Raw genomic sequence first — 19,686 nt, 5'->3', positions numbered from 1 at the left:
GGAGGTCATCCTGGAAGGAGCCTTTGAGATGGAGGCAGCCAAGGCCCAGGGAAGAGCAGTCACTTTCCCAAGGCCACATGGCAGTAGGACATTGGATGGTCTCTGTATCCAAAGGGAGACTGAAGGGCACCTGGGGGCAGAAGGAGAAGGCACTCTCCCAGGAGGCCGGCTCAGATGTTGGAAGTTGTCCAACAAGGCAGTCGGGGAGGGAGTTGTGGGGGGGGGTTCCTCCCAACCTGGGAATGGAGCCAAAGGGAACCCCACCAGGTGGCCTTTGGGTCTCCCTCTGCGGCTGCAAACCCCACCCCCCTCTCGCAGTGAAGGGAGCCTGGAGGGGAAGCTGGGAGAGGATAGGAGATTGCTGCTTGCTAAGCCCGCCCAGAAGGGTTGAATAATTCAAGGAGAAGGTCACATGAGCCCCCCTCACTGTCCCAGGCTAACTTCCCCCCACCCCCACCCCCACCCAGCGTCTGGTTACAGCCCCGGATCAGATTCTGACATCTCAGCTGGTGAATAATTAACCTTCCTGTGGACCTCCATCCCCACCCAAGCGTCAGCCCTTTGGAGGGTTCAGGTGCAGTGAGGACGGTGCTGGGCCCACAGTTCTTTACTGTCCAGTCTTGGGATCTCAAGGCAGAGGCCTCAGGCACCCACCTTCCCGGGTCTTCTTCCTTGCTGGAGGGTCTTTCCCTCCCGCTTCATGGCCCTCGAGATGGAACAATTCTATCGATCCACGGTGGCCATCTACAAGGTGAGGTGGTCAGCTCAGTCCCCCAAAGCGTGGGAGGCAGATGTCCAGCCAGCTAGCCCAGGCCTTCACCAGGCCCGGGGAGGGCACTGGAGCCCGCATCTTGGACTTGGAGCGCCTCCCATCGAAAGAAAGTTAGGGTTACCCCAGAGACCCTCTGGGATATGCCAATGGTCAGGCCAAGCAGGGTGAAGGATGGGTCAGGTCTGGAAGCTGAGAGAGAAGGAGGGAACCAGAGCCTAGTGAGAATTCTGGGGCTGGGTGAGGGCCTAAAGCCCCCGCCCAGCCCCTTAGAACCCCCAAATCTAGGAGCCAGAGGAGGCCTCTGCTTCTTCCTGGGAAGGGCAGGGCTCAGAGTGGCCTCGTGGGGCCGGACAGCAATCTCTCTGCCAGCATCCCTGAGGTAGGGGGAGCCCAGGTCAATGCTGGCAGCTCTCCTTCTTTCCGGGGAGGTACAGTCTATAATTTTCAGTCATTCTCCAGGGCCAAGGAGAGCCAAGCTAACCCCTCTCCCACAGAACCCCCTTCAAAACAGGGATAACAAATGCCCCCCCCCCCCTGAGGATTCTTGGTCCCTTTCTCATGTCTCAGCATGTGGTTTGAAGCCCTGATACCTTGCTGGAGAACCTCTGGGTGGGCCGCAGCTTATGCTGGGGACTGGCCTTCCAGGGTAGAGGACCCCCTGGCCTGGGGTCCTAGGGCTAACCTGGAGGTCGGGGGCCCTTCCGTTTTTGTCTTTGTCCCCAGAGCCCAGCACAGTGCTTGGTATGTAGTTAAGTGATTAATAAAATGCCTGTTCATTGGTTATCTTTGATGCCCCCATGTCAGAGAGGGGGACCCTCGAAGTCCGCCAGGACTCAGACAGGGTCTTTAGTGGGCTCCTGCTGTGCTAGCATAGTGACCATTGTCAAGCCCTCCAATCAATGTCTCTGAACTTCAGTTCCTCATCATTAAAATGGAGCTAATGATAATCCCACCCCCAGAGGGCTACTGGGAGAAAACATCAGGAGAGAACAGGGCTTTCTCTCATGAAGATGAAGGTCTTTTTCCACTGGGGTGGGCGAGGTGGGGTTCAAGGCATTTTCACCTTCATTCAGAGAGGACCAGGTGGCTTCCTTAGGTGGTGGGGTCCTGAGGAGTGGCTTCCACCTGCGTTTTAAGCACCCCTGGGCAGCCCCAAAGGCAGCCTCCTGTCCAGGTGCGGCATGGTATCCTACCGCCCCACCTAGCTGTATTTAGGGTCTGATTGTTGGCAATGATGAGGCTTGAGAAAGGCTGGGCCCTAAAGGAAGGCCATCGGCTCTGCTCTCGGCTGACACGGGAAAGGGAGGCAGGATTCCATGTCACCCCAAAGCTGGGGGGCAGGGTGCTTTCAGAAAAACTTGCTCATTAGACTCTCCCAGACTACTCAGAGTGAAGTAGTGAAGTCCCTGTTACAGGGCACATCCAAGCAGAGGAGGCTGCTGAGTGATGGGAGGTTGGGCTTGGTGACCTCTTAGGTCCCCATTGCAGACCTTCTGATTCTGTGGAACTGGGGGAGCCTGGAATCCCTAGCCCCTGGTCACAGACAAGATGTGGGCCCCCTCTCAGGTGGGAGCCTGTAAGTGTCACAGGGGCGCCAGACCTGGAGGGCAGAGAGGGAGAGAGGGAAGAACCAGCTCTTACATTAACTTCTCACGTGCCATCCTTTCTCTGATTCCATGGCCTGGGACCCCAGAGCATCATGGAGCAGTTCAACCCCGCCCTGGAGAACCTCGTGTACCTGGGTAACAACTACCTTCGAGCCTTCCATGGTGAGTGAGGATGCTTATGACTTTTCCCAAGCCCCTCCCCCCAAACTCCTCCATCCTGATGGAGTGAAGAGAATAAAAGACCCAGATTCGGGAGACTGTGCTTGAACCTCCCCTCCGACACTTTCTGGCTGTGTGGCCTTGGGCAGGTCTGTGCCTCAGTTAGCCTCATTTGTCAAATGGAGACAGCGAAGGCCTCTCCAGGTTGTTGGGAAACTCAAATGAGATAATAGTTGTAAAGTGTCTTGTAGACTTGAAAGTGCTCCAGAAATGTTACTATCATCATTATTACTATTAGGAGTAATGCCATCATTGATATATTTATCATAATTATCACTATTATTAGCATTATTATAACGATTATTATTGTTATTACTAATGCAATTATTACTACTATTAGCATTATCATTACTATTATTATCATTGTTATTACTATTGTTATGAGTGCTATTGTTAATATCATTAATTATAATATTACCATTGTTAGTATCACTTACTATTATTACTAATGCTATTATTAGCATCATTATTACTAGTATCAGTGCTAAAGTTATTACTATTCTTAGCATCATTGTTACTATTATTCATGGTATTATTAGCATCATTATTAGTGGTAGTAGTAATGCTATCATTATTATGATCATCATTAGTATTATTAATGATAATGTTACTATTATTATTGTTATTAATATATTATTGTCATATATTAATATGATAATGTCATTAATAATAATATTACTATCATCAGCATCCTTATTACTATTGTAATCATTATTATATAATTATATGCATTTATACATAAATTATTATATTTATTCATATAGGAATTATTGCTATATATTTTATTACATTATTAGCATCATTAATAATATTATCATCATTGTGATTGTGACTAATGCTGTTATTGCTGTTATTTGCATCATTATTGATATTATTCTCATCCTTATTACGAATGCTATTATTGCTATTCTCATCATGGTGACCGTTTTTACTAATGCAATTACTGTTACCATCATCATTATAACCAGAACTAATCGGTTGTTACCATTATTAGCATCATCACCATTATTGTTACTGACGCTATTATGAGCAGCAGCATCCCCGTCATTAATCATTGTTACTGTTATTATCGCTGTTGTTACTATTGTAACCCACACTGTTTGTGTCATCGTTACTGTTATTTCCGATGCTAGTGTCTCAATCATCGTCATCACTAGTATTACTGTCCTAATCATGATGCCACTATCGTTGTTACTAGCTGCCTGTTGTGGGGGGGCACGCTCATAAACAGGTCCCGACTCGGGGGGAGCTAACAAACCTAAGTCACCAGCCCTCGCATGTCTCCCTCCCAGATGGCTGCTCCCTACACCTCCCCAGGCATTTCCCACCGCATGAGTTGAGATTTAGGGAAGAAAGGCCAGAGGAGAGAGGAGGGGAGGCTGGGCGTTGGGGGTCGAGTGCGGGTGCTGGATTCGAGTCTAGATTGCATGCATTCATTCAGCATTTATCAGGCCCTTGTGCACTCAGAGCCTGGGTCTGGGCCCCGGGAAATTGCGCGGATTAGCTAAGGTGTAACGGGGTGAGCGGTGTGCACAGAAGGCACTAGTGCCCAGCATCTCCCCATAAGGGCATTCTGGAGGGTGCCTCTGGACAGCTTGCTTGAGGTCGGGGGGAGGGGGGCACTGGGGGGGGGGGGGGGGCCTGGGGGGGGGGGGGGTGTGCCTGGGCTGGGGGCGGGGCCCGGGCCGGATGACAGATGGAGGCTCAGGAGTCCTTTCTCTCCACTGACAGCGCTGTCGGAAGCAGCTGAAGTCTACTTCAAGGCCATTCAGAAGATCGGGGAGCAAGCCCTGCAGAGTCCCACCTCCCAGCTGCTGGGTAGGAGAGCCGGCTCGCCCCCACTCCCACCCACCAGGCCTGCTTCGGCCTCTCAACACCCTCCAGACAAAGGAGGGTCAGATTAGCCCCTGTAGTTCTCTGTGAGGGCTTCCCAAAGCCCATAGTTAAAGGATCATTGTTCCCATTTTACAGGTGAGAGAGCAGAGGCTCAGTGAGGGGAGATGGCTCGTCCCTAGTCACACAGTGAATGCTGGAGGCAGGACTGGAACCCAGATCACTCCTGAGGACAAGGCTGTGTGCTCTGTATAGATCAGATGGTAGCCAAGCCCCCCTTACCTCTGACTCGGCCTGTGTGGCTCAAGGCAGGTCACAGTCTCTCTGGGCCTCATTTTCCTCAGCTGAAAAATTGAGGGGGTTGGGCTAGATGGTCTCCAAAGTCCTTCCAATTTTAGGTCTATGATTCTTACTGACTTACTGACCCTAGGCAAGTCATTGCTTCTTCTAGGGTCACTTTCCCCATCTGTAAAAAAATGAAGTGGTGGGGTGGCCAGAGCACCAGTCCTGGAGTCAGGAGGACCTGAGTTCAAATCCCACCTCAGACACTTGACACTTACTAGCTGTGTGACCTTGGACAAGTCAACCCCAATTGTCCTGCCCTCCCCCCTCCAAAAAGAAAAAAAAAATGAAGTGGTGATCCTTGAATTCCTTATCTCACAGAGATTGGGAGGGAAGGTGCTTTGTAAACTTGAAGCTGACCTTGAGTCAAGAGTTGGTATTAGTGTCCCCTGTTCGTGTTGAGCTGCAGGGGCTGGGCAGGTACAGGACAGGAGGGGGAGGGGCAGGATAAGGACCCAGAATGCTAATATCGAAAGCCAGGTGCCTTCACTCATGCTTATCCAATAAGATACGGGGTCAGGAGACAGTGATCCGGTCCTCTGAGCCATCTCTGCAAACACAGACTTTGCCCCAAGTAATTACCCAGCATGGGGCCCTGGTGTGCTGGGGTGGGGTCGGGCCGACACACCAGCCCATCCCCATCTCACTATTACCTCCCTGTCTTCCAGGTGAGATCCTTGTCCAGATGTCAGACACCCAGCGGCACCTGAACAGTGACCTGGAAATCGTGGTGAGTCTCTGGGTCAACCCTGCGGGCAGGCTGAGTACCCAAGGTGGTCCTAGCAAGGCTCATGCCCCTAGCCTTTGTGTAGAAGAGAGAGGAGGCCCTTTTCAGGAAGGGCCACAGCATCCAAGCTGGCAAGGAGGGAGAGAAGCCAGAATATGGGCACTTAGGTCTACCAAGCACCCGGCTTCCAGTCCTGCTTCCAGCCTTTACTGCCTGTGTGACCGTGGCCAAATCACTGCCTCCTCAGTTTCCCCAATGGTAGAATGCACTGACTGGGCCGGGCGAGCTCTGGGCTCTCTTCTAGAGCTGAGTCTATGAGTGCCAGCTGGTCTCACTCTTCTGCTCTCGAGTCCTATCCTTGTCTACAACAACCCCACACATACTTGAAGAAGGCAGGCGTGGCCCCCAGCAGCCTTCTCTTCCCAGAACAAACATTCTCATTTTTTCCAACCCCACTTTATATAGCGTGAAATCCCATCTCCATCCCAGGCACCTTTCAGTGGCCATCTTCCACTGATTCACGTCCTTCCTGAAACGTGATCCTGCTCCAGAAGTTGTCAGAGCAGAGCTGGGCTCTCACCTCCCTTGTCCTGGACACCCTAAGACCACCATATAACAGCAAGAAGCCACATTTATGTTGCTCCTACTGTGTGCCAGGCGCCATGCTAAGGGCTATACAAACATCATCTCATTTGAGCCTCACAACAACTCTGGGAGGAATTATCCCAATTTTACAGTTGAGGAAATTGAGTCAGACAGAGAAGGGAAGGGCCTTGTCCAGGGTCACACAATTAGTGCATGTCTGAGTCTGGATTTGGATTTGAGTACTTTATCCATTGCACCACCTAGCTTATCATGAATCAGGATTAGGATGGAATCTTGTAACGGTGCTTGAGTGGTAGGACCCATTCCACCTGAGGATTTCTTTCTTCTGTGATATTCTCTAACTTCCCTGACCTTCCTTCCTCTCCGAGCTTTGAGGGGCAATCCTGTGCCACCACCTATTATCAAGCTCAGCCTGGACACCTCCTCAGTTCACTTGAGGAGGTTAGGGTTTGTTTTCTTTCTTTCCTAACCTTTAAGGGAAGCATCATGGCGTCTATAGGTAAAGATCAGCACAGGGACAGAGCTCTGAATTGAATGGTGAAAGATCCTGGAAACCTTGGGCTGCACAGGCCAGAGTGGCTGGCATGAGCTTCCTAGGCTAACCCTATCTCTGTCTCACTTGCATCTCTCCCTACTCCCCATGAATGGCTAGCTGCCATCATGTTTTAGGAACCAACTCACTCCGAGACTCTTGAAGCTGTATCAGCCACTCAGTTATCAAGACCCTTTTCTTGGCAACCTTCCCCCCAACTTCCAGAGCCAGCCCTTCCAACTAGAATGGGCTTACCATGAGGCAGTGGGATGGCAGGGCAGTGGGACAAGGGTTAGACTTGGAGTCAGAAGACCTGTGCTAGGTTCTCTTGTGCTCCCAAACCCAGCTTCATTCATGTCCACACGCTGGAAGAAGTGTGTGTGGTTAGACAACAGTGCCAGGAGAAAAGAAGATCTGCGGGTTTTAGTGGAAGGAATTGGGGAGAGCCCCCTGGGGTGGGGCAGGGGGCAGTCAGGGCCACTGTGAAAAGGGAGAGGGGTTCGGCCAGATCCCCATACAGCTTGATTGTACTTGGGTCTGGATATGGGATCAGAAGCCAGGACAAAACGTTCCCCTATGGGAGATGAGCCTTGACGGAACGGATTGGGATGATAGGGGGTCTTTGGAGGGATTCTTCCCTCTGGCTGGGGCTTCTTTCCTGTTCCTTAGGGATCACCTGGAGCTGTGGGGTTTGAATGCCCACCGCCTACCAGGCAGCCAGCAGGAGATTTCCTGATTAGTCGAGGCGGGGGCAGGGATTAAAAACAAACTAAAACCCTGAATGGAAGGCTTGTGCCCAGGCTCGTTGCTGGGAGGATTGCAGAGCCCTGGGTCCGAGGGAGGCCCTTCCAAGAACAGGGTTGGCAAAGGCAGAGAGGCCTCAGGGGACTTTGGGTGAAGCTGCTGGTAATGAGCTGAGGAAGCAGGATCCCAGAATGCCAGGGCTGGAAGCTCTCTCAGCATCCATCCAGCCTAACCCACGGACCGGTATTCCCTTTGTCATATACCTGACAAGGGGTCACCAACCTCTGCTTCCACACCTCCAAGGACAGGGAACTCACTAGTACTCAAGGTCGCCCATTTCACTGCTGGACAGCTCATTACATTGAGCTGAAATCTCTCTCCCTAACCTGGGCGGGAGAGCTTTGCTCTCTGGGACCAAGTACAAGACTCTTGTACTTGACAGTCTTTTAACTGCAGGAGCCAGCACCTAGCTAGGATGGTCTGTAGCAGGTGCTTAATAAATACTGGCTAACTGAGTCTTCTTTTCTCCAGACTACACATTTTGAATCATTAAGACCTGGGTTCAAATCCTGACTCATCCACTTACTGCCTTTGTGACCTAGGGCAAGTCACTTTACCAATCTGGGCCTCAGTTCCTTCATCCATAAAATGAGGGGTGGAATGCAGTGGCCGCTGGGGTCCTTTCTAACTCCAAGTCTGATCAAGCACAATTTCCAGGACTCTTACCATGTTAGCCAGGCCTGACAGTGAGGAAAAGAGTACCCCTTAATATGATGAAACAGCAATAGCTGTGGGCATATCAGTTGGTGTTACTGCTCTAGCCTCCTTTCTGCTCTGGTCAGTGTGCCAGGGAGCTATGATTTCAGTGCTGCTCCCTTTGTGGAAAGGCAGATTGCAATCCATCTGTAGTTTACTAGAAAAAGCTTAGAGAGCGACCTGAGGCTTAGATCGTTTGCCCAAGTTTAAATCGCTACTGTCAGAGGTGAGACTTGAATCTAGATTCTCCTGATTCCAGGCCCAGCACTTTATCCACTAGGCCATACTACCTCTCATTCTCTTTCCTCAGCACCAAAATGTCCAGCATTCTTTGTCACGGTCTTCCTCATAGACTTTCCCATAGTTGTGACCACCCCTCCTTCTGGCCTCTCTTTCATCTGAATCCTCCATTGCAGGAAGTACCACGGGGACCCTGGCCACTCTCTGACCCTGAAACACTTGGCATCGTTCACCTACCCAGCACCTTCATCTACACCTTGATACAATCAAGGCTTTGATTCCCATTTGGCGTTGTACCTGTGGGTAAAGGCCTAAGAAACCCTTAAGGGATCCAAGGGCACAGCCAGCTTTATGACTCTTATTGTGCTGACAGTTAGAGCTAGGACTTTGGGGACGCTTACTTCCTCCTCTAGTCTTCAGTTTTCTCACCTGCAAAATGAAGGTTTTATGATTTGATCTTTGAAGTCCCTCCATATTTGAAAGTTCTCTTGTTGTAAGATTCCTCCCAGCTCTGACATTCTCTGTTCTAAAGTCCCTTCTAACTTGGACATTCCCTGCTCTGACATTCTCTATTCTAAGGTCTCTTCCAGCTTGGATATTTCCTGTTCTAGGCTCCTCCCAGCTCTGACATTCTCTGTTCTAAGGTCCTTTCTAGCTTGGACATTCCCCGTTCTAAGGCTCCTCCCAGCTCTGACATTCCATGTTCTGAGCGAGGGTTCTCCCAGCTCCCTGTCACTGTCCATGGTAGTGCAGACTCGGGCATATGCCGAAGAGGAAAGAAGGAACATTTGTTGATTTTTTGCCTTCATTCCAGGTGCAGACTTTCCACGGGGACCTTCTGCAGCACATGGAGAAGAACACCAAATTAGACATGCAGTTTATTAAAGTGAGCTCCCTGATACTACACACAACCTGTGATGTGCTGAATGGGCAGCTTCCCCTCTCCCATCCACTCTGCAGGCTTCTCCAACCCCGAGGGTCTTCCCATTCTTAATTCCTCTCCCAGAGGAAAAGGGGGGGGATTCTTCGGTGAAATCTTCCCCCACTCCCAGGGTTCCTCAAAAATTTGGAAACAAACTGACCTCTGGCCCCACTGTAGTGGCCTCGGCTAGGACTGGAGAGAAGGCAGCACGTTATGGTGAAAGGAACCCTGGGCCATGGAGCTGGAATCAGGAGAGACCTGGATTCAAATCCTGGCTCTGACACATGCTAGCTGTGCGATCTTTTACAAAACTCCCTGAGCCTCGGTTTCCTTATTTGTAAATAGGAGCAATAATGTCTGGAGAACCCAGCTTGCAGGGTCATTGTGATAATCAAAGAAGATAATGTATACGGTATCTTCCGTAACTCTTAAAGCTGTACTGCTTCCCTTACTGTTTGCAAGTCATTTTTTCACATTGTGCCCTTTGGGTCTCAGTTTCCCCATCTGTAAAATGAGGCAGTGGGACTAGATGATGTCTACGGTCTCTTCCAGCCCTAAGGAAGGCAAGGCAAGGGTGACTGTTCCCATTTTAGAGATGAGTATACTGAGGACCAGAAAGAGAAAGTACATCCCCAACAGTCACAGGGTCAATGCGTAGTCTGCTGACTTCTGCTGCCTCGTTTCCTCCCTGCGCCCCGCACCCAACATCTCCCACTCTCTAGGACAGCCGCCAACACTATGAGCTAGAGTATCGTCACCGTGCTGCCAACCTGGAGAAATGCATGTCAGAGCTGTGGAGGATGGAGAGGAAGAGGGATAAGAGCGCTCGGGAGATGAAGGTGAGCCAGGTGTGCTGTGCTAAGCAGCGAGGGAGTGCCGTGGACCACGAGACTCCAGACCTGGCAGCAGGAAGACCTGAGTTCTAATCCTGCTTCAGACACTTAGTTGCGTGACTCTGGGCAAGTGCCCTTATGCCTCCATTTTTTCATCTGTGAAATGAGGGGCCTTAGGTTCAATGAATGACCATTCCAGCTCTTAATCTTTGATCCTCCCCCAGGGACCAGGTCCCTACTTAAGACACCTCCCATGTGACATCTGCTAAAAGTCCATCCACAAAAACCTGAGGTCTCACATAGGGACCTCAGAGGGAGGCAGACATTCCATAGGAGCCTTCTATGGGCTGGGCTCTAGGCTTGGGAGGCATTGTAAAACTTGGTACTTGGTCTCATGCTCTCACAATCTAGCTGGAGAGCTACCAGGAAAACCCTCCTTAGAAGCAGATCTCTGTCAGGGAAGATTCAAGACAGAGGTGGTATTTAATAAATTTAATATTAATAATAATAGTATAGTCTGCAAAGCCTTTTATTTATGTCATTTCACAATAATCCTGGAGGAAAGGCCTATTATTGTCCCCATTTGATAGATGAGGAAACTGAGGCTGGCTTGAATCAACCAACTAGAAAATGTCCGAGGCAGGATTTGAACTCGGGATGAGAGGGATAGTGCCAGGGAAAAATGAGGAAGGCTTTGCTTTCCTGGGACTTTCTGGAGCTGGGCATTCCCCTACTATGGAGGTGCTGGCAAGAGGATTAAGATGATGGGTCAGATGAAAAATGGAGGAAATTGAAGAGAAATAAATGTAAAATCTTCAACTGAGGTTCAAACAATCAATTTCATAAGCACGAAATGGTGAGGTTAGGGAGGAGATGTGACTGGACAGTATAGACAGATAAAGTTGTCCCGTGCTAAGGTCTGTCTAGCAAGCAAGGCTGTCCCTGCCCTTAAGGGGTTTACATTCTAATGGGCAAAGGCCACAGCTGAAGGAGAGCTGGAAAGGGAGTGATGAGCGGATCCAGTCATTGTAAAAAGATCTGGGGGTGTGAGCGAGCAGGGTGTTGAACACCATCTGTGAGTGACAAGAGGTGGGGGAGCAAGCTTCCTGCTGCTGGTGGCCATGGTCAGACCCTTGGGCAGGATCGTGCTTAATTCTGGGCGCAGTGCTCTGGAAGGGACTTGGACACACAGCAGAGTGTCCAGAGCAAGGTGGTCAGGTTGGAGACACCCTGAGGTCTCACCATGGGAAGGAGGAAGCTCCAGGGGAGACATGGAGGGGGAGACACCAAGGGGGGAGACACGGCCAGGGGAGACATGGAGCGGGGAGACACGGAGCAGGGAGACACGGCTGGGGGAAACATGGCAGTCATTTTCATGGAGTCCAGGAGGGCTCAGGCTTGAGCTGTGTGGCCCCTGTGGGCAGAGCCGGGGGGAACGGGTGGACATCTCACTGAGGCCAAGGCAGGAAACACTTTCCAACCACTGATCGGTCACAAGTAGCATTGGCTGTCCGTCTATACCTTGTATGTACATAGTTGTTTGCCTTAGATCTTAAGCTCCCCTGAAGGCAGGGACTGTTTGCCCTTTTTTGTCTCTCCAGCATGCCATACAGTAATGCTTAATAGATACTCCATAATGTTTTGATCAGTGAGTTCCCCATGCGTCCCTAGGGACACCGCAGGGAGTCATGGACTGCAGGATCTGCCCTCTGGTGACTGGGGCATTCAGGATACCTGAGCCCCTTCCCCGGTGGAGCCCCCCACTCATCCTCCCCGTCCCTCCCTAGGAGAGCGTGAACAGGCTGCACGCCCAGATGCACGCCTTCGTCTCGGAGAGCCAGAGAGCCGCAGAGCTGGAGGAGAAGAGGCGCTATCGGTTCTTGGCTGAGAAGCACCTGCTATTATCCAACACCTTCCTGCAGTTCTTTGGCCGGGTGAGCCATGGGCCTGGGTCGGGAAGGGTCCCCCCTCATCCCACCTGAGCCCCACAGACCCGAGGAGCAGAGACGTGGGCTTCAGAGATCACCAAGGTCTGACAGATAAAGGAAGCCAGGCCCAGGGAGGTTAAGCTACCTGTCCAGGGTCACAGTGGCAAAAGGGCAGGAGTCAAATTTGAACTCAGGTCTTGTGACTCGAAGTTCAGTTGTCTGTTACTGACTAGCTAGAAAATGCTGGAGCCAGTGCTTGAACCCATTCTGAGTGCAGAGCTCTTTTTAATGAGCTGGCTCCCTCCCTCCCTCCCTGCCTTCTTTCCTTCCACCCTTCCTTCCTTTCCCAGATAAAAAGATAGATATAGATGGGGGGTACGGGGTATTCAGGGAGGACTCACAGCTCTGGTGGGAGGGCTGCTTGCCCACCTTTGTGTAGCAGCAAGCACCCTGGCGTCCCTAGGGTGGCTGCTCACCACAGGTTCTTGGATCTGCTTTGTTAAAGGAAAGCAACTCAAAATGGGTTAACAAGCTTACTTTAATCAGTCAGACATATATCGTTTACCTTGTTCAGGGGAAAAGTTCAGCACCCCGAACTTCAAAGTATACAGGCAGAATTATCAAGACAGAAACAGATCAAGTAGACAGATTTCCAAACTGTCCAACCATTACATCCATACCAAATCAACATCTGGGGTTTTCAAAGCCAGGGAGGCTCTGGACAACGGTTTCCCAGAACACAGATCAAATCACAGAACACTTCTCAAAGTGAGCCCCCAAAACAAAGCCTCACATCAGGGCTTATATAGCCTTCTCCTGGCTCAGAGAATGTAACAACCTTATTGACCCACTGGCCAATCAAAAGGTATCTACTGAAAAACAAGCCTCCCACCCCAGGCTTCAGGTGCACTTTAGCCTAGGGGCAGGGAAGATCTTCCAAATTTGCATTCCCATTACACTTTGGCATCCACCTGCCACCTAACTCTCACCTGTGGCTTCAGGAAGCTGGGAGGGCCCTTAGAACATGTCAGAGGTGGGAGGGGCCTGAGGACAGGGGATGTCAGGGCTGGGAGGGGCCCGAGGACAGGGGATGTCAGGGCTGGGAGGGGCCTTAGAACAGGTGATGTCAGAGCTGGGAGGGCCTTAGAACAGGGGATGCCAGGGCTGGGAGGGGCCTGAGGACAGGGGATGATGTCAGAATTAGGGGAGAAGCTTAGAAATCATCTAACTCTACACCCTCATTTTACTGATGTACAAACTGAGGCTCAGGGTTCCTGATTTTCTGAGGTCACATGAGGACCAGTCAGAGCCTGGACTCAGACCCTTCTCTCCTCCTGTCTTAGGCTCGGGGCATCCTCCAGAACCGAGTTCTCTTGTGGAAGGAACAGTCTGAAGCCAGCCGAAACTCATCTCGTGCCCATTCCCCCGGCTTGCTGGGCCCTACCCTGGGGTCAGCCTACCCATCAGGCCGCCTGACCCCCACCCGCCTAGAGATGGTGAGCCCCTGGGAGCTGCGGGCGCCACCTTTCTCGCCCCCCCTGTACCCACCCCCCACCGTGTCCCTCTCTCCCTGGGACCTGAGGCCCCCACCCTGGACTATCCTCCCCCCTAGAGCCTCAAGCTTCCGAGAGACCCTGTCCTCCCCCTACCTCCCCTCCGGGGTCTCCCCCCCTCCTCCTCTGTGGCTGGGGAGGAGGTTACTGAATCCCTATGGGGAGCCCTGGGACTGGGGGTGGGGGGCAGAATAGGGTGGGGGCAGCCCTGCCTCTCCCCTCCCTTCCCCACCCTCCCCTGCCCATCTCCCCTCGCAGCCCCAGAGGTCTCTGGGAGACTTCAGCTCTCCCCGGAGCCGCCACAGCTCGGGCTCCTACGGCCAGGAGCCCAGCGAGGGGAGACCTGGGTCCCAGCTGGAGCCCGACCGGATGTCCCTGCCCCGGACGCCGTCGTCTAGTGAGTCACAGGACAGACCCCTCCCCACACAGAAGTTCTGGGAACAGTCCTTGCTCACCTCTCCCCACCTCCCCCAGCCAACACAGACCCTCCCCCAATGAAAAACAGTCCCCAAGAAGACTAGGACTGTCAGATTGGGAAGGACCTTATAATTTAGAATGTCAGAGCTGGGGGAGGGGGGCTTAGAACAGGCGATGTCAGAGCTGGGGGGGAGCTTAGAACAGGGAATGTCGGAGCCGGGGGAGCTTAGAACAGGGAATGTCAGGGCTGGGTGGGACCTGAGAACAGGGGATGTCAGAGCTGGGAGGGGCCTCAGAATAGGGGATGTCAGGACTGGGAGCTCACAATAGGGAATGTCAGCAGAAAGAAAACTTAGAACAGAGTATTACCTAGTTAGAAGGGAGCTTAGAGCAGAGAAAATCAGTTCTAGAAGGGGCCTCAGACCCTAAATGGGAATGTCAGAGCTAGAAGACTCCTTAGGGACCCCTACTCTGTCTATCCAGGGCATCCTAAAAACAGCCTCCTCTTCCTCCCTTCCCTCAGGGGGTCCCAGAGTCCTGCTGCATGACCCCTCTCCCCTCTCCCCTCCCAGGGTCCTGACACCAGCAGTCCTGGGGCTGATGGCCTCCTCTCTGGAGCCCAATCTGAGTTTAGCCGCTGTCCACTTGGGCAGAGCAAGAGGAAGTAGGAGGGAGGATTGCAGTGAGCTGGGAGGGAGGGCTATGGGGCCTGGTGCATGGACTGACCCTGCCGTCCCCCTCCCCGCACAGCCTCCCTGTATGCCGGCAGCACCCAGCGGTCACGCTCCAACTCGTTCGGGGAGCGGCAGGGCAGCAGCAGGGGACCCCGGCGAGCTCGGGCCTTGATATCCCATTCGGATGGTGCCAACCACACCCTGCTGCCCTTCTCAGCTGGCGACGTCATCCTGGTGCTGGTGCCTGAAGCCCATAATGGCTGGCTGTATGGCAAGCTGGAGGGGTCGTCCGCGTGAGTGGGGGACGGGCAGGGGCTACCCAGGGTCCTGGGCAGAGCCCAGGCATTAAGAGTCACTGGATGCAGGATCCTGGGACCACAGATCTTTAAGTAGGAGGAAGCTCAGAGGCGTCGAGCCCAATGCCTTCATTTTTACAGAGAAAGAAACTGAGGCTCAAAAAGTGACTCCCAAGCCAGCTTCCAGTCCCAGATCAGCTGCTACATGCAGCATGACCTCAGCAAATCACTGGTTCTCTTTGGGCCTCAGTTTCCCCATCTGTAAAATGAGGAGGTTGGACCAACTCTCCTTTACCGTCTAGAGCTAAGGTCTTCTAGCGTGAGACCTCTAGTGATGAAGGGAGAGGAGCTGGTTGAAGGGCTTGGGGATGGTCACCTTCAGTAGGAGGAGGCCAGGGTTAGGCTCTGGAAGCCTCTGATCAGGCCCTCCCCCCATGCCTCCAGAAGTGGCTGGTTTCCAGAGACATATGTGAAGCCCCTGGAAGACCTGCCGGAGAATGAGCTGCCCTCCAGGTAAGGACAGCAGGGGAGCTGGGGAAGCCAGCGGACTGACTGGCCACACAACTGAGCTCACTTGGGGAGGCTAGGAACCCTTTCAGTCTCTTGCCCCAGCCAAAATCCTCTACCCTGATACCCAGCCGCCAAGGTCAACACGTCCAGTCCTCTGCCTCCACTTGGGCGGTCAGGGTGGGTGGGAGACAGGGGCTGACCTCTAATCCCCCTCTCGGCTCAGGTCCTATCCACTTCGGGGCACTCACAGCTTGGACAACCTCCTAGACTGCCCAGTGAGCACCCCGGCTTCCTCAGAATACTGGGATGGCCACTCCCGGCCCCACACCCCCAGCCGGACGACCAGCAGGGCCACAAGCCGAGCCCCTACCCCGCCCCCACTGCCCGCTGATAGCAGCCGCCGAAGCAGCATGGGCAGCATGGGGCTAGCCAGTGATGCCAAGGTGAGCTCTCCGTGCCCTTCCGTGCCCCACAGTGAGCCAGGAGACCCTGCCCTGCCACCACCCTCCAGAGGTCAGCTCCCAGAGTCTTCTAGAAGGAGGGGCATTTCAGTGCCCAAGCCCTAGAGCAGGGTGAATTATCTTTCCTCTTCTTTGCCTGTGAATTGGAGGCCAGGCATCCCTCTAGGGCCCCCTTCTCTGTTTCCTCTCCCGTAGACCCTGTAGTTAAGGCTCAAGGCCTCCTTTGGACAGACAGTAGCCACTGATTTTCAGATTTCTCTGGGGGCAGAGACATGTTGTCTTGTTTTCCAGTTTGGTGGACAGAAAGCTGGAGAAGTCAGGAGAGCCAGGGTTCAAATCTCATCTCAGACACTTAGTAACTGTATGACCCTGGCCAAGTCACTGACCTTGTTTGCCTCAGTTTCCTCTTCTGTTAAATGGGGATCATAATAGCATCCACCTCATAGAGCTGTGGTTAATCAAGTGAGATGTTTATAAAGTGCCATGAAAATGCTCACTATCATTACCTAGCTGTGAGTGTGGGGGCCGGGGGAAGCAGGACGGGTGGAATCAATGGGCAGACAGGGCCAGCTCGGGCTCCCCAGCCCTGTCTCCCACACTGACCGCTCTCTTCTTTGCAGAAGCTGATGGCCTGGGAGCAGCACCCCCCAGAGCTCTTCCCCCGGTGAGGGCAGCCAGATACCTGGGGCGGGGTTGGTGGCTGGGCCTGCATTTCCCCTTGCCCTACCCTAATGGGAGCCCCTGGCCCAGGAGGGAGGGATGGACTCAGAAGATTCTGGAACCTGGTTCAGAGCATGCTGTCTGGTGTCCCTGCATGAAGGGCCATGTGCCTTTTCTAGATTTCCCTCCATTCTGGAGAGGTGATCTGAACCCCTCCCCAAGCCCTGCCTGAGTCTGTGGGAAGTCCTGTTGCTGCCTCTTTAGGATTATGGGGGGTCTCCCCTCATTTTGTTCTCCCCCTCACTGCCTTTCTCTCCACTCAGAGGCACCAACCCCTTTGCCACTGTGAAACTTCGTCCTACCATCACCAACGACCGCTCGGCCCCCCTCATCCGCTGAGGACCCCCTGGTCTGGGGATCGCCCCTGTCACCCAGGTGCAGATCCAGCCTCTCCCAGCATTCACGCAGAAGACTCCAGGGACATTGGGGTCCAGGGCATGGGCCCTCCCAAGCCAGGGCAGAGATTTTGAACCAAGGGAGCCTCTGCATTTCCCGAATGAGTCAGGGTGATCCCAAGGCCAGGAGTCCAGACTGCCAGCGCCCCACCCCGGGGAGACTCGGCCAGCGGGGGCCCTCTCCACCCATCCATCCGTCCATCCATCTGTCCATCCACCTGTCCATCCATCCGTCCATCTGTCCATCCATCCATCCATCCACACATCCGTCCATCCGTCCGTCCATCCATCCATCCATCCACCTGTCCATCCATCCATTCATCCTTCTGTCTGCCCGTCTATCCGTCCATCCACCTGTCCACCTGTCTGTCCATCCACCCACCCATCCATCCGTCCATCCACCTGTCCACCCATCCGTCCATCCCAGAGTGCCAGGCGCAGCTCAGTGAGGAACCTTCCCTTCCCTCTCCATCCTCTGCCACTGTCTCCCCCAGAGGCTGGACAAGCTCTCCTCCTGCCCCTCTCCAGTCTTGGAAGCCACCCAGTGTTTGATTGTGTAAACGGGTATGAATTAAAGCAGACGGACCCAAGACAAAGGAGCAGCTGAGTCACCTGTGTGTTCCTTGGGATCAGGTGGGGCCAGCTGGAGGCCCCTGAATCAAGGCCTTAATTTTCCCCTGCTCCTCAAGCCCCTAATTCTTCTTGCCCATCCCAGCTTGGCTGATCACTCCAGCACGATGTGAGCTTGGCCCCTCCCCAGCCTTTGGGGCTGTGTCCACCCCCCTTTCCTGGCTGCCCCAGGAAGACCCCCACCTTGACTGCCCAGAGCCTGAGACAAGGCTGGTTTTGTTTGAGTGCCCCCACCCGCCCACCCGACAGGCCTCTGGAGCTTAGCTGCAGAGGAATGCCTGCCCTGGGCACCAGGCTGGGCCAGGCTCCTCCCTGAGGTGTCCCCACACCAGGAATGTGACCCCAGGCAGGGGCTAAAGCGCTTAGGAGATTAGGGGGCCTTCCCCTCCAGGGGTCGGGCCCTAGACTGTCTACAACTTCGAGAATTAGGAGCTGAAAGGAACTTTGGAGGAGTCATCAACCTGGTTTTTCAGAAAAGGAAACTGAGGCATAAAAAGGTGAAGAAGAAACTGGCCTATGGTGATCCAAACACTAAGTCAGATTTGAACCCAGGGCCTGGGACACCAGATGGCAGCATTCTTTTCACTACTCCCATGCATCATCTGGACCTTACCCTCTTTGAGTAAAACCTAAAAGGGCTTAATTTGGGCTGGCTGTGTGATATACCATAGGTGACCCAGTGCAGAGTGCTGGGTCGGTCTGGTATCAGGAAGACCTGAGTTCAAATCCAGCCTCAGACACTCACTAGCTGTATGACCCTGGGCAAGTCACTTCACCCGGCCTGCCTCAGTTTCCTCATCTATAAAATGAAGTCAGAGAAGGAAATGGCAAACCACTGCAGTATCTCTGCCAAGAAAACTCCACAGAGGGCACGAAGAGTCTGATGACTCTTAAGTAACAACTTAAAAGAGATTCCCCTGCCCCCCATAGTGCCTAGGGCAGTGTCCTGAATGGTGGTTCAGGCCGCGATGGTGACTGGATGTTCCCAGTTCCTTTCCTCTCCCACCAAAGCCTCTTATCAGGCTGTGTGTAGAGGGACAAACTCTGGATATAAGCCTGATCTCCACCCCCCACCCATTCCTTGTCCCAGCTGCAGCCAGTCTCTGAGAAGGGCACCCAGCAGAGTCAGGGAAGGGGGAGGGGCAGTTTAAAGCTCGATCGGCCACTAATCCCCCAGGTGCAGTTGGGCTGCGGGGAGCCCAAGTGGCTGAGCCTCGCAGGGTCCGAGCCCAGCAGCACCGGAATCACCTTGATAGGTGGCAGCGGCCAGGGAGACCCAGGTCAGTAAGCCCTAGACCTAACGTGGCCCCCTTGGCCATTCTGGATTGGGGGGAGGCTCCCTAAGGCTCCCAGCTTGGGAATGCCCATCGCCAGGGCAGGCAGCCTGGGAGAGGACAGGACCAGTGCCGGGGCAGGACCGGAACCAGGAGCCCCGGGGGGCTTGGATCCTGCCTCCTGCACTGCCCAACGGTGTGAACTCAGCAAACACCAAACAGAACAAGCTATCCAACAAAAAGGGCTGTGCGCAGAGCTGCTGGTCTCTGCAGTGTCCAGCCCGCTTTCTGTTTGGTGTATACCAGGCTTTCAAAGATGGGTGCTTGCGGTCCCTGCCAGCTCTGAGACGCTGCAGCTGGGTGCTGCCCATTGGCCTTTCTTCTGGTCTTTCCATTAAAAAAAAAAAAAGGCCTCACTGACCCTCCAGCTTTCTTTTAGCCTCAGTTTTCACCTCTGTAAAATGGGAACAATAGTCCTTCATCTTCCATATTTCTAGGGCAGCTGTGAGTAGAGGTAACTAGGAATTCTGAAGCCTGGGACAAAGCCGGCTGATGGGGAAAGGGGGGGGGAGGGGGAGGTGGCAGGGGGGAGGGCTAACTACACCTGCGGCTAATGCCAAGGCAGATTGGGGAACCAGGTCGGGGTGAGGGGGGGGGGTGGGGAGGGAGGGACAGGGGCAGGGGGAAAGCGCGTT

The 19,686-nt window shown here is 53.3% G+C and overlaps 1 protein-coding gene across 1 annotated transcript; it reads left to right on the top strand.

The window, feature by feature from the left end:
* The first annotated feature begins 585 nt into the window (after positions 1-585).
* Positions 586-17,668, top strand: BAIAP2L2 (BAR/IMD domain containing adaptor protein 2 like 2). The gene is made up of 14 exons (XM_069082190.1): positions 586-751; positions 2,466-2,541; positions 4,330-4,416; positions 5,442-5,503; positions 9,193-9,264; positions 10,023-10,139; positions 11,921-12,067; positions 13,405-13,557; positions 13,873-14,011; positions 14,782-14,998; positions 15,446-15,514; positions 15,735-15,954; positions 16,593-16,636; positions 16,956-17,668. The coding sequence occupies exons 1-14, from the start codon at positions 701-703 to the stop codon at positions 17,029-17,031; spliced, it is 1,530 nt and encodes a 509-aa protein (XP_068938291.1). The 5' UTR covers positions 586-700; the 3' UTR covers positions 17,032-17,668.
* Positions 17,669-19,686: the final 2,018 nt, after the last annotated feature.

The sequence above is a fragment of the Petaurus breviceps genome, unplaced genomic scaffold (assembly GCF_028583685.1).
Source record: "Petaurus breviceps papuanus isolate PSGF00001 unplaced genomic scaffold, PetGlider_PUasm1.0 156, whole genome shotgun sequence".
NCBI lineage: Eukaryota > Metazoa > Chordata > Mammalia > Diprotodontia > Petauridae > Petaurus > Petaurus breviceps.
Note: the sequence above shows the minus strand (reverse complement) of the source record. Positions and strands in the feature narration are given on the sequence as shown.